Below are 15032 nucleotides of genomic sequence, written 5' to 3' on the forward strand. Positions count from 1 at the left end.
TAAGTATTGCAACCCTGTAGTGGGTAGATAGCTGAGTCTCCCGAAGCCTGCTCTAAGAAAGGGTGAAACTTGGAAAGGGGCGGGGGAGATGAAGAAAGAGAGAGTGCCTAGAGGTTATCAGAATGGCACTCGTCATTAGAATGAGCAGGGCTGGAATGAAGCCCCTGGACTGGGGGTTCTTGTTTTATCTCTGACACTACCTTGTGACTCTGCGGCATGCACTGTGTCTCCACTGAGAGCTCACTTTGCAGATTCAGTGAATGGGGATCCATGTTTCTATGAATCGTTGACATATTAGCAGGTCAGGCAGGAAAGTAGGCTCAAGACACACGCAAATTTCAGAAACCCAGCAGCAAGGTATTCACAATCTGCAAAATGAATCAAATTAAGAGCTGGGCTAACACCTCCTAAAACATAAAAGTCACCCTGGAGATTAAGAGTAGAGAAATCAGCTAATGTAAGTGTAATTTTTACAGGAGCTGGGCTTAGTCAAGCATGTTTAATATTTTCCTATTCCTGCCCTTGATTACAAACGCTGGTCATCAGCAGAGCCTCTCTGTTCATCCCCAGCTCCATCTCCGTCTGTCTTTGCCCTTTTGCAACTCTGTACCAAACCTTCACAGACATTCCCCTCTTTGACTAAAAAGTACAAAGTAAAAGGGCTTCAGAGCCATAAAGTTTTATATATTAAAAAACAATGATAAGGGGGAGGAGACTCGATCCAGAAGGAGAGCTAGGCCATCCCAAGCTCACACGGCCAGGGCAAGCCCCATCCAGGGGAAATGCCAGGGCTCCCCGCCTCCTCCAGGGCCTGTTCCTCTCAACCACCTTGGCCCCTGTGGCTGCAGAGAAAGGAAGGGCAGTGCCGGGGCAGAGGAACTTGAGTCCTGCACTGGAGACAGTTACTTCTGCATCTTGTTTGCCACATGAATTGGCTTTTCATCTTCCCCTTTGTTGAAGACTACCTTTGAAATCTCCATCCAGAAATGGGCATTGGTTTTCCTTCTCCACATTTTCTTCAACACCTCAGTGGTGTCTCAAAGACTGAACAAGACATTAAAAGGTCTTACAGCTCTCTACTCACATGGGTGTTACCACCTACTTCATGCACTAAGAGGCAGGCTCACCTCGGGTGCCTCCCCATCTGTCCTGAATTCCCTATCAACATAGATAGAAGTTCCTTGCAGAGTCTCTGGCACATAATGTGCTCGGCAAGTATTGGTTTTCTCTCACTGCTTTCCTTTCTTCACATGCATCCAGACCCCCTACAAGGTGAGTCACTACTGGGAATGAAAAAGGATGTCTTCTGGGGCTGCCGGGCAGCCTTTTTCCCACAAATGCTACATCTCAGATCCCTACACGCTCGGTGGCTTTGGCCCTGCCCTGCACAGAATCCTGCTCATTGAAGCCCGTTTTCTTCTCCCTCCTACCTCTGTCCCTTTCACGTTTGCTCACTTCTCTTCTATTTGTTTTCACCCCAAATTCTTTCCAAGAGGGTTGTATGAAGAATGGTAATTGTAGTTCGGAGGGAGAAAAACGCAGTGAATGGAGCTGTAGATTGTGGATCCAAAGCATCACATGTCTGGAGGGAGACAGGAACGCACAGACTTAGCTCTAGGACACAAAGGGGTGCAATCAGTCACACAGAGAAACTTCTTAAGAACCACAAAGCAATCTGAGTCATAGACTACCCCCAAAATGCCAGGAATGTTCCCTGACTGATAATGTGGCATTCATCCTCATTGGACCATTTCTGTGGCCCTCAGATACCTGGGACTCCCAGGTCCCCTCCTCCATCCCAGTCAGTAAGGAATCTAAAATGACGCTCTGGCCTTGCTTTGTCAGGGGTGGGAGAGGAAAGAGAAAGGGAAAATATTTCTGGAGTTCTTCTCCAGAAGGTAGGTGCCTGAACCTGAAACAGTTCTGTCAGATGAAAAGCCTTTCGGTCCTCACTATCTTCATCTATCATGAGGGAATGAACAGGACAGGGTTTTCAAAATATCAGAATGACAGGAGAATGCAATATGTAAACTCTCACAAAGAAATCATTGTGGTTCAGCCTGTAGAATGCAGTCAGTCACAAGTCACTGTAAGAAAAGCTGAGTATCCCAGTACATGGGGCTGTCTATGTGGTGAGGGGTTAATGACCTGAGATATTGATAACTCAAACTGCCAGTGTCCTTTATAATAACTACCAATGAATCGTGCTTCATGTATTTCTAGTCAAAGTTGCTTCAAGGACACATTAAAATGGTAGATAATATGGCTTAACAGAACATGACTCAAATGGTTTACTTTGTACTAACTGATACTTGTGAAGCATTTATCAATGTCTTATTTCACCTATAAAACAGAAGGTTATTAGCCAAGCCTGTAGCCTGATGATCATAAAATATGAAGAAAAGAAGATTGCCTGTGTTTTCCCCTAACCCGTGATTTCAGGAAGGCATCAGTTTCCAACTGTGTAGACTCCATCCCCTGGGCGTCTTACTCCCTGGCTTCTTGTCCTCCAGGAAGGGCAACTCTCAGAAGTCCCCAGGGTCTGATCCTCAAAAGTGCCCTGCTTCCCTGCCATGGGACTGTTCAATGTCACTCGTCCTGCTTCCTTCCTCCTGACTGGCATCCCTGGTCTGGAGAGCTCTCATGCCTGGCTAGCAGGGCCCCTCTGTGTCTTGTATGCCGTGGCCCTTGGAGGCAACACTGTAATCCTGCAGGCCGTGCGCGTGGAGCCCAGCCTCCATGAGCCCATGTACTACTTCCTGTCCATGCTGTCCTTCAGTGATCTGGCCATGTCCATGGCCACACTGCCCACCGTGCTCAGGACCTTCTGCCTCAACGCTCGCAGCATCCCTTTTGATGCCTGCCTGATCCAGATGTTTCTCATTCATTCCTTCTCCATGATGGAGTCGGGCATTCTGCTGGCCATGAGCTTTGACCGCTATGTGGCCATTTGTGATCCCTTGCACTATGCCACTGTGCTCACCAATGAAGTCATTGCTGGAATGGGCATGGCTGTAGCTGCTCGAAGCTTCATCACCCTCTTTCCCCTTCCCTTCCTCTTCAAGAGGCTGCCTATCTGCAGATCCAATGTTCTTTCCCACTCCTACTGCCTGCACCCAGACATGATGAAGCTGGCCTGTGCTGATATCACGATTAACAGCATCTATGGACTCTTTGTTCTCGTGTCCACCTTTGGCGTGGACGTGGTTTTTATCTTCCTCTCCTACGTGCTCATTCTGCGCTCAGTCATGGCCATTGCTTCCCGAGAGGAACGCCTGAAAGCTCTCAACACCTGTGTGTCACATATTTTGGCTGTACTTGTGTTTTATGTGCCAATGATTGGGGTCTCCACAGTGCACCGCTTTGGGAAGCATGCCCCACGCTATGTACATGTCCTCATGTCCAACGTTTACCTCTTCATTCCTCCTGTGCTCAACCCTCTCATTTACAGCGCCAAGACAAAGGAGATCCGCCGAGCCATTGTGCGTATGTTTCAGCATATAAAAAATTGATTTTCATACTTGCCTCTAATATGTGATGTTGACTGTAGCCATAGGTCATCATCCATGGTGTCATTGTCATCATCATCATCATCATTTTCATATCACAAACAATGAGATAGATGTGTATGGTGTGGGTAAAGTATCAGATCAGAAAGTGGAGATAACACAAAACAAATGGTAGCATAATCAGCAAACCTCAGTGGCATTAATAGAGAGGTCATTGTTGGTGATTAGACAGCATTTTCCTGAGGAAGACTGATGTTATCTAGGATTCATTTTCCATAACAGAACTATTACCAATGTTATAATAACTAATACATTGAATGCCTTCATTAAAAGAGTCAGGTTCTATAAGAAATTGATGTGATTTAATTCATTTAATCTTCATAACAATCTCATGAGGTGGAGAGAATTAAGTCAGTTTTTCAGAATAACATAGATGACACCTATCATCCACTCTCATCTAGATGAGACTCAGTTCTTGTCTGTCTCCACTCCATGTATCTAACCCAACAAGTACCACCCTTCTGCTGAGCTGGCCTCACTATTAACATTACCACAGTTGTCCATCCCTTCACCTTCACTGTCATCTGGAACATTCATGAGTGTTTCAACTTCACAAAGTGAAATTTGGTGTATTGTCAGAACTTGCTATAAGATATATGACCCCAGAAAACTGAAAGGGGCTGATATCTAGAAGAAACTCCAGATTCTTCTCTGCTTCCTCCGCCTGCTTACTAATCCATCCTCCTATAGGGAGGTTCAATATCTGAGCCCTAGTCTTTTTTTCTTTTTGACATTGTACAAAGAATATGATTTTTTTGCTGTCATCCTTTCTTGGGATTTTAATTTTTTTGTACATGATGAGGTGATAACAGATGTCAAAAATCATGTCTTTCTAGAATTTCTAGCTAAAAAGCCCTGGTATGTGCAATAGAGAATTTATTATTTAAACACTACAAAATAATTATTTTGGACCTTCTATTAGATCAGTTTTCCTGCCTTCTTTTTCTTTGATGCCAGGGAGGTAGGATATAATAAGAAATTCCTTGGCAGAATTAGAGTAGTCTCAAATGAGGTTTGGGTTTACATCTAGACTAAGTTAAAGGAGATGCCCTGTGAGAATGACTACACACAAGAGAAACCGGGCCAGATATCCCAGCACACTGTACACAAAGTTATCTAGAGTTTTCTAAAGGAATATGAAAGTGAAGTATCAGGTGCCAGAGTGAGGGAACTATTTCTTTTGTTTTTTTAGTGCTTATTATTTTTGAGACAGAGAGAGACAGAGTGTGAGCAGGGAAGGGGCAGAGACAGAGGGGGACACAGAATCTGAAGCAGAATCCAGGCTCCAAGCTGTCAGCCCAGAGCCTGACATGGGGCTTGAACCCATAAACCATGAGATCATGACCTGAGTCAAAGTCAGACTCCTAACCGACTGACCCACCCAGGTGCCCCAGGAGGGAACTATTTCTGTATGGAAATTATATAAGCATTTGGGATCCCAGTTTCCATATATGCCCATAGGTGAAATAAGAGAATCATAATGTAAGTGCTCTTGTCTACTAAATAAATTATTTTAGGGGCATGATTGAGTAGTATAACTCAACATGAGTTCACATGAAAAACAATTAGTCAGACTATGGTCTTCATCAGTTTAAATAATACTTTTTTTCTTGTTTTGAAGTTGGCTTCATGCCCAGTGTGGAGCCCAAAGTAGAGCTTGCATTCATGCCCCTGAGATCAAGACCTGAGCTGAGATCAAAAGTCAGATGCTTAACTCAGCCACCTGGGAACCCCCAGTAATGACCTTTTTGATTCATACAAGAAGTGGCACTTCAATTAATAATAAGTTAATAACTTGCTATGCCTTGAGAGTCAGATTAAATTATTATATAGCTGCAAAAGAAAGGTTTGGGACCCTTCTATATATGAAAATGAGGAAAACATTCTCTGACTCCCACCCCAGGGAGAAGAAGACCACCTCTTGACCACAGACCTGAAACTGACAGCAGAGGGTATAAAGGAGAAAGGACAGGAGTACTGGAATAGGAGCCTCCTGTAAGTGCCGCTGGCTCCTCTCCCCTTTACTTCCTCCCTTCTTTCTTCATTTTCATTTACTAATATGGCTTGTTTGTAGAGGATAGAGAAGAAGCATTTCTATGTTTCTCCTCCATTTGTGATGTTCTTTGGAAGAACTTAGAGCTGCTACTGTGTCTTCCGTCCTAAGAAAGTGGAGATTGAGCTCTGCTTTTGGCTAAAATGGAAACTTTATTTTGCTTTTCTTTATTTAACAAGCTTTTCTTTGAACTCAACTTTTCCCCCTGTGTAATGAGAAATGCTTGGATTTGGGCCAGATAAAAAGAGAAAAGAATATTTTATACTTCTTTTATTTTATGCCCCTTAGTTCTGTCTTAGAAAATTAGGTCACAGGGCTCCTGGGTGGCTCGGTTAAGCCCCCACTTTGGCTCAGGTTGTGATCTCCCAGTCTGTGGGTTTGAGCCCTGCATTGGGTTCTGTGCTGACAGCTCAAAACCTGGAGCCTGCTTTGATTCTGTGTCTCCCTCCCTCTTTGCCCCTCCCCCACTCTCTATCTCTCTCAAAAATGAATAAACATTAAAAAAAACCCACAAGTGTGAGTTTAAAAAAAGAATAAAGCAGAAAATTAGGTTACCTAAGGAAATTAAACACTGAATTTGGCTCAGCTAAGTTTGTAGGAGACAATAATGAGATGGAGAAAACATGTCTGAATAATAAAGGTCATGCGTTTGCATTACCTCTCATGAGTGCATATTTCATCTTCCAGGGCCCACATTGGGTGTGTCAATGAAGAGGTGGAATTAGAAAGAGACTTATCATAGAGTAGGATTCCTGACCCCCCAGCCTCAGAGTAAGGTTCATAGTAAAATCAATACAACTAGAATAGGATGCAGAATTGATAAAACACACATCCACATTGTATGGTCTTTCATGTAATTAATTCCCATACAAGAGAAGTGGGAGAACCTTCCAAAATGAAATCGGGGCAGCAGAGTGCTATGAACAGACCCTGGGCATGGCTGGCCATCAGCCCCACTGTCTCAGTCCCACCGAGGCAGCTTTGCTGCCGCAGTTGTGATCCAGCAGGATGAGAAGAGTTGTTCCCCAGAAATAGTATTACAAATAAATAGGAGCAGAGGCACACACGATGTTTATTCTGAGTTATGTTCTACCCATCAAGGGCATTGCTTCATCAGGAGAGTATCCAACCCAGGGCACCTGGGTGACTCAGTTAGTTAAGCGTCTGGCTTCGGCTCAGGTCATGATCTCACTGTTCGTGGTTTCGAGCCCCATGTCGGGCTCTGTGCTGACAGCTAGCTCAGAGCCTGGAACCTGCTTCGGATCCTGTGTCTCCCTCTCTCTCTGACCCTCCCCTGCTCATACTGTCTCTCTCTGTCTCTCAAAAATAAATTTAAAAAAACATTAAAAACAAAAGGAGAATATCCAATCCTCTTTTGTCAGTTGCACACATTTTCCTGCCGAGCTAATGCAGGGAGAACTCAGGACCCTGCACTGCTCTGGTGCATGTTCAGATAAGAGGGGATCCATGCATTGCTGGCTGTGCATTGAGCACAGAAAACCAGATGCCCCACCAGACAGCTCAGTGGGGTGTGTGTCTTGAAGAGGGTTCCAGTTTCATAGAAATAGCAAATAGCTCATGGAGTCACTGGTCACTTTGTGAATTACCATCTTCCCAACCTCAAGTCATTGGGACCCTGCTCAGCAATTACCCCACGCAGGGGACGAGTAGGAGGACTTATCAAAGAACCTGGACATGAATGTGTGTTGGGAAGGTCATGAAGAAGTTGTGACCACTGGTTGACCCATGAGCTGGACATCAGCAATCGGGGCTCCTCAACCCTGACCTTGTCCTTGGAATGTGCATAGAGTTTGTCTCCCCATTCCCTTTGGCAGCTTCAAGGACATGACATTAAAAAAAATTCTTTTTTATATCTTTATTTTATTTTGAGAGAGAGAGACAGAGAGTGAGCTGGGGGGAGGGTCAGAGAGAGAGGGAGACACAGAATCCGAAGACAGGCTCTGAGCTAGCTGTCAGCACAGAGCCCGATGTGGGGCTTAACTCCATGGACTACGAGATCATGACCTGAGCCGAAGTCAGATGCTTAACCGGCTAACCCACCCAGGTGCCCCTGGACGTGACCTTGAGATAATCATGTCTTACTGAAACCTTCTATTAAATATACACGACTGAGCCCAGAGAAAGCCTCCATATAAACTTTAAAAAATTTCTTAATGTTTAATGTTCAGTTTTTATTTTGAAAAAGAGAGAGAGACCAAGTAGAGGAAGGGCAGAGAGAGAGCAAGACACAGAATCCAAAGCAGGCTCCAGGGTTGCGCTTTCCACCAGAGAGACTGACACAGGGCTCGAACCCATGAACCGCGAGATCATGACCTGAACTGAAGTCAGACACTTAACTGACTGAACCACCCAGACTCCCTTCTCTATATAAACTTTTAAGCTTCTGGCAGCAGGTGTGAACATATCCTGACCTTGGGTCATCCAGGACAAACCAAGTATATAAGTTTCCTTGTTTGTTAAATCTGCCAGCTGCAGATCTGGGGTGGCCTGCACATTTCTCCGGATTCTTCCTGTGCTCAGAATATCAGGGCCAGTTTCAAATAATGCTTGAGAAGCTCCTGAGGATCTTTCAAACCAAAGTCAGAAGCCGGCAGCTTGTTTCATGGGTTTGTCACACTTGGAGTAGGTGTGTGTTGTTTGTATTCATATTTCTCATATGAAGTGTTTTGATCCCTTTTTCTTTCTTTCTATTACCCATGGAAAACTTATTTATCAAATATATGTAAGAAAATAAATAGAGGAGATGCTTTATCTGTTAAATGATTATTTTATTTAGTCCATTTGTTTTGTACATGCCTCCCTCAGCAGTCAGCTGACCCCACCTCAACAGTGGCTGTTTCACTGAACTTTGCACCAGCCCCCAACATTCTTCACATAGAAAGTATAAACCCCAGCCAAAACTTCCGATACATTTCTGGAGTCATGTACCACTCACCCAAATCATGGATATGTGGCAAACTTTATTAAAAATGTAGATTATAAATCTCAACTAATAGAAATTTAACAAACAGAGCTAATTATGGGACAATCTTGATCTTATATCATTTATGGCCAGTAATGGTGTTCATAAAAATTTCTTTCACAACTCCCATTTTTCCTACTTAGCAGAGATATTGGTCACTATCCTTTATTCAACCCTGGGTCTAAAAGAAAAATAATAACAAAATAAATTGCTTTTTTTTTAGGGGAATGGATATAATTCTCATGACACACTATTTTCCTTACAATTTTTACTTCTGGTTTACTTAAAAGAAACATTTAACAGCTCATTATTTATTCCACAACCTACAGTGCGGGAGGCACCATCTTCATTTTGAGGGCTCTGTGACTATGAAATTTAGTCAGTAGGGTTAGCGAGAGAAATCTGCCTGAAGGGAGATGGGAGGGTTATGATGAAGTCTCATGAGATGTATGTACCTACTATTCCATTTAAATATCTACTTACACAGCTAAGCTACATTGGAAACAGCAGCAGTGTGACAGAGAATGTTACTGGTGAGAATGTAGTTAATGTTCATGGGAACTGTGCAAAGCAACACAAAGCCTGGGAACCACACAGCTATTTTTTAAGGTAAATATCCCATATTACAAGCCAGAGTAAGAAGCTTCCTGAGTGGCCGTCTGTATTTTTACCACAGAGGACAGCCTGTAAGCTATGGTGGCTCTGAGTCAACTTTAAATACTAGTCTTGGTGGTCAAGCACATTGTCCCTGACTGAAACACCGTCCTCCGTGAATATTAAACAGCTTAGAAGCGACAGAATGCTAAGTGGCTTTTTCTGTATTTGACATTTGACATAACATTGTGTAAACTAAATATACCATGGATTTTAACACAAAATTCTGGGAGTCGGCAATTTCATAAAACAAATCTTAGATGAAATGTAGAAGCAAGTAAAATAAATCTGAAACTCAAAGAAATTCTTGCGAAACAGATATATCCAAAACTTTATATGCCTGAGTTACAAACGCTGGAATGGAAATAGCTCTCATTTCATTTACACAGCAAGGACAGAGATTAATGATTACATTCCATTACCAACCAACATTTAGTGTAAGGACGCAGGTCTGATTCAGCCTTCCCCTGTACTTAAAGGGGAAGGTGCCGGCTTCTCCGTATGAAAGGGTGTACATTAAGGAGGGATAACTCCTGTGGTGCCCAATCAGGAGAGGCCAGCTGACACCTTTGACCTTTCTAGGGGCGGGCCTAGTCACACTCTAGTAAGGGTCCTGGGCCCACTCTGATTGGTCAATAATCTAAATGTTGTGATTGGCTCCCACAACTGCCAGTATTGATGGGGGGGTAGGGATTGGAGCACTGTGCCTGTGTAGTCATTTCCTGTAACTCCCCCTTCCCAAACTCATAAAAGCCCTACCCCGCCTTTGTTTGGGGCTCTCTCTCCACATGGCCAGCGCGTTGGTGGAGTCTGTGAGCCTGAGCTTAAACCTATGATAAAGCCCTTTGCTTTTTGCATGCGTGACTCGGCATCCCTAGCAGTCTCTGGTCTTTTTTGGGGGGCATATTACAAACTTGGGCATAACATTAGCATCCAAATATGTGCAAGAACATTTTTACAAATAATGTGTAAAAACAAGTTTACAGTTATTAGGAGGAAAGAAAGTTGAAAGAGACAGTTCAGGAGTAAATTGGACAATTGTATGTGAGTTTTAAATCAATCCTGGTTTATTATCAATATAATTTTTATTTTATTAAAGATTATAATTATATTAATTACATATAATTAAATAGTTAATTATAATTAATTTCTTAATTCTATTAAATTATGTTGTGTTAGCCTTCAAACCACACAAAATATTATAAACAGGTTTATAAACATATCATTTGTTTATATATTAATGCATCTAGATATCACATTAAATACTAATCTTACCAGTTTATTCCAATTTTAGTATATGTGCTGCCAAAGCGAGCACTAATCTTACCAGTTTGAACAGATGCAATTTATGTCTAAAAGAAAAGCCTTCTTTTAACATACTGTTAATTATAAACTTGATCAATATTTTTTAGGTAGCAGTGAAACACATATATATATGCCTAAATGCAATGGATTTTTTTCTATATTAATAAATTATGAACTTTTAATTTTCTGCCTCCTCAATATATTTCTCTTTAATTCACAGTCATAGGTTATATGTACTGTGTGTGTGTGTGTGTGTGTGTGTGTGTGTGTGTGTGTGTGCGCGAGCGTGCACTCATGTGTGTTCACCCCAGTTGTCCTTATCCAACTAAGGATTGGAGGCTGAGCTGTATAGAACACTGAAAAAAATTTCTATCACTTTTTAAAAATTTTATTCTTTAATCTTTTTTGAGAGAACAGAGAGCAAGAAGGGGAGGGAAGAGAAAGAGGGAGACATAGAATCTGAAGCAGGCTCCTGGCTCTGAGCTATCAGCACAGAACCCGATGGTGGGGCTCAAACCCATGGACTGAGAGATCATGACCTGAGCTGAGGTCAGACCCTTAACTGATTGAGCCATCCAGGCACCCCATTCTATCACTTTTTTGAGTAGTGATCCCTTACTTATTCAGAACTTAGCTAAACACATTTATATTCAACTGGTGAGACACACACAAGAAAACGTTCCCAATGTTACATGCTTGTTATCCATCTGGCCAGTTCTTATCACTGGCCCCCCCAACCCCTCTCCCATGCTTAGCACAGATTAGTCATTCCATGTGTGTTTGCTAAAGGAATAAATAAGACATCAATAAATATATTCATGACAGAAATGCTTTGTGTTACACCTAGTGCTCACATTGCCCCTTTTTCTCTAACTTTTCAATTCTGTGGTGGAAGAAGCCTATGAAATACTGAAGTCAGTGATATGGTTTCTGATATTCAGTTATATATACTGAAGCATTAAGATATTAAAACATTTTTAATTTTTTTTAATTTTTTTTGAAATTTTATTTTTTTTTACTTTATAAAGTTTCATATTTTTTAACATATGCAATTATTTTCCATCATTTACAATACAGTAGTTACAATGACACTCCAAACAGAAAAGCAAATTTAAAAGAAAAGGGAAATTTCCCATTGTAATTGTGAGCATGACTTTAAGGGACATGGGCTAATCTTTCTCTGTCCTTTCATTTTGCTCATAACTGAGTAGAGAATTTGTTTATATCTGGGTTTTGGCCCCATATATACAGAAGGATGGTTTTCCAGGGTGACTGGGAGGGGATGGCAGGTAGCTTTCCAGTTCTGTGGCTCTCTGGTGCCCTCTGTTGTGCAAACAGCTCAAAGGAACACCTCTTTTTGAGACCACTTGTGTCTCCAGGCTAAGACTGCTTTCGCAAGAATGTCTAGCTCCCTCCCTCCGCCCAAACCCTAGAGCTCTCCAAACCTTCCTTCCAAGGGGTACACGCAGTTGAGAATTTTATTCAGTACTGAGTCGCTGTCTAGTACCTGCTACAGTGATCTTTATCTGTTTATCTCTGGTTTCCTTCAGGCTGAGGTTAAAACCTCCTAGAAAAGCTTAATTGTTGAACATTTCTGGGATTCTCAAATGCTTAGGAGCACCACAGCATTGGCTGATCCTCTCAGGTGCATGAGGACTTGGACCTTGTAAGGCTTGTTCTGTTTCACCAGTCAATCTCAAGGTCACCTGCCCAGGTTTCTGCTTAGGTTATCATCCTCTCCTCCTGAGGCTGAATGTTTGTGATGGGGAAGGGACATTTCTTGTTGGAATAAGTTTGGTTATTCACCTTCACTCCACTGCTTTCTACCACGTACGTCATAACTTTGTGTCTTGACTATAGCCTTGTTCTTTGGTACTTGTCATTTCTCTGTCATCTAATACTGTTGAAGATGTTATCTCTCGATTTTTATGTTGTTTCATTTTCTATTCAATGGATGGTGGATTTTTCATTCTTGAGCTGTTCAGAGAAGATTCAGATATATATTGTTGCTATGTTTAGGGCAACATCATGTCACTCAGTCCTTATGGCTTTATTTTAGAAAAGTCATTTCATGATATGAGAAAACAAATATGGAAAAGGATTTTTCTTTAAAAAGTGATAAGTTTCTGCCTCAGTGTCTGCTTCTCCCAGTCATGCAACAGAGTTGAAGCACGGCATCATCCACCCACTGTCCAGTGGAAGCTGCCATGCTTGTGTTTACTTCTGTCAGGTGTCCACGTGGCCTAGGTGGGTTGTGCTCTGTGTGCTTTGCATGGATTTGCAGATGATTACTCTCTCCTCATGGCTGTTACTCTACAGGGATTATGCTCTTTGAATGCCCAGACATTCTTCAGATACCTCTTCCCTGCTTAGCCCGTGCTGAAATCCCTGGGCTTGGGTGCTCATAAGGCCATGAAAGTCCATACTCCAGCAAATTGTGGGCCCAACTGCTCTTGCCACTGAAGCAGACTCGCCCCACCATCAATCACTGGTATTCTTAGTCTTCCATTTAGAGTGCTTTCTAGCTCTCTAGTAAAAGTCAATCACTCCCAAGTCACGCCCAAGGGATGACAATATATGATTTTCTCTTCAATTTTTTCTCCTTGTTTTAACTTGTAAAGTTCAAGTGTAAACATCATTTGTATTGCAGAGTCAGAATGGCAAGCATATAGATTCCATTTATAAGACTCAGAAATACTTATTTATTTTTAAAATGAAAAGGTGGTCACAGCTATTGTGTGTCTTTAATTTTTAAAGTTCAAAGATATTGAAAGTAGTATTCCTTTAAAATGTGTTGGGCACCTGGGTGGCTTAGTCGGTTGAGCCTCCGACTTCAGCTCAGGTCAGATCTCACGTTCGTAGGTTCGAGCCCCATGTCAGGCTCTGTGCTGACAGCTAGCTCAGAGCCTGGAGCCTGCTTCTGATTCTATGTCTCCTTCTCTCTCTGCCCCTCCCCCTCTCATGTTCTGTCTCTCTATCAAAAATAAATAAAACATGAAAAAAAATAAAATAAAATGTGTTAGGTGATACCTTTGATCTCAAGTAACAACCTTCAGGGATAGCATGGTTTACATAAGTGTGTGTCAGTTTTGAGAGTTACTTGAAAGCATAGATGTAACTAGTTGGGAAAAAATAAAAGAGTCTCATTGAAGACCCTTTTCCTTGTTAGATCTGAGAGAAGCCATCTGTGGCAACCTGTGACATGGTTAATTACAATACAAGGCAGCCTGATTATATTGAGTTAATGGGTTATAGCCAGGCTGTCCCATACAACTGGCAGCAGGTACCGAGCAGAGATCCACTTACAAGAGGAGACCGAAACCCTCCATGGCCAAAATCAGCAATAACAACACACTCCCAGGGTACCTAGGGTCCCAGAAGAACTCTCCCTGATCAGAGTTCAGGCTTAAAAAACATCTTGTGTAGCCTCTTACGAATTTCTTTTGTCTTAATAGAATAGATAATTGGGTTGAGCATTGGAGGCACAAAGAGATATACCAGGGACATGAACTTGTGCACATACTCAGGGGCATGCTTCCCAAATCGATGAACCATGGACACACTAACCATGGGTACATAGAAGATGAGCACAGCACAGATGTGTGACACACATGTGTTGAGTGTCTTAAGCCTCTCCTCCTGGGAGGCAATGGCCAGTACAGAGTGCAGTATGAGCACATAGGAGAGAAGGATGAGCACTGAGTCTACACCAAAGGCGGAGATAACAATGAACAGGCCATAAATGCTGTTGATGGTGGCATCTCCACAGGGCAGGCGGATCAGGTCTGGGTGCAAACAGTAGGAATGGATTAACACATTGGCCTTACAGAAAGGCAGCCTCTTCAGAAGGAAAGGCAATGGGAAGACCATGCAGAAGCTGCGGACAATGATGGATATGCCCATATGAGCCACACGGATGTCAGTGAGCACTGAAGAATAACGCAAGGGGCTACAGATAGCCACGTAGCGATCAAAGCTCATGGCCAGCAAGATCCCAGATTCTGTCCAGGAGAAAAAGTGGATGAAGAACATCTGGGTCAAGCAGGCATCAAAGGCAGTCTCCGGGGCATGAAAGCACAAGGCAGCCAGTACAGTGGGCAGTGTAGAAAAGGACACACCCAGGTCACTGACAGACAACAGAGACAGGAAGTAGTACATAGGCTGGTGCAAGCTCTGCTCCTCCTTTATGATGAAGAGAATTAGGATGTTGCCCAGGATGGAGATAGCATAAAGCAGCAAGAGGAGGGCAGCTAACCAGTGCTGCAGGCCCTCCATCTCTGGGAAGCCTGTTAGTGTGAAGCTGGTAGCACTAGAGGTGTTAGTCCCAAAATTTCCCATGGGTTTTGGGGAAAGAGAACCAGAGCCAAGTGAGGTCAGACAGTGGAAAATCGGGAGAGGTCACTTTCCTAAGGATGGAAGGGGCAATGATACTTAGAGTCCATGATAATTAGATTATGAAAGGGTCAGA

At 42.7% G+C, this 15032-nt stretch overlaps 2 protein-coding genes across 2 annotated transcripts in view; one reads left to right on the forward strand and one right to left on the reverse strand.

Annotated features, from left to right (window-relative positions):
- The first annotated feature begins 2573 nt into the window (after positions 1–2573).
- Positions 2574–15032, forward strand: part of LOC115271632 (olfactory receptor 52D1-like) — a 56771-nt gene continuing 44312 nt past the window's right edge. The window contains exon 1 of the mRNA XM_029914533.1: positions 2574–3036. Coding sequence (XP_029770393.1) covers positions 2574–3036 — 463 coding nt within the window. The remainder of the gene's footprint in view (positions 3037–15032) is intronic.
- On the reverse strand, positions 13958–14902 carry LOC115271631 (olfactory receptor 51I2-like). Its single transcript, XM_029914532.1, has one exon. The coding sequence runs from the start codon at positions 14900–14902 to the stop codon at positions 13958–13960; it is 945 nt and encodes a 314-aa protein (XP_029770392.1).

The sequence above is a fragment of the Suricata suricatta genome, chromosome 11 (assembly GCF_006229205.1).
Source record: "Suricata suricatta isolate VVHF042 chromosome 11, meerkat_22Aug2017_6uvM2_HiC, whole genome shotgun sequence".
Classification (NCBI taxonomy): Eukaryota; Metazoa; Chordata; class Mammalia; order Carnivora; family Herpestidae; genus Suricata; species Suricata suricatta.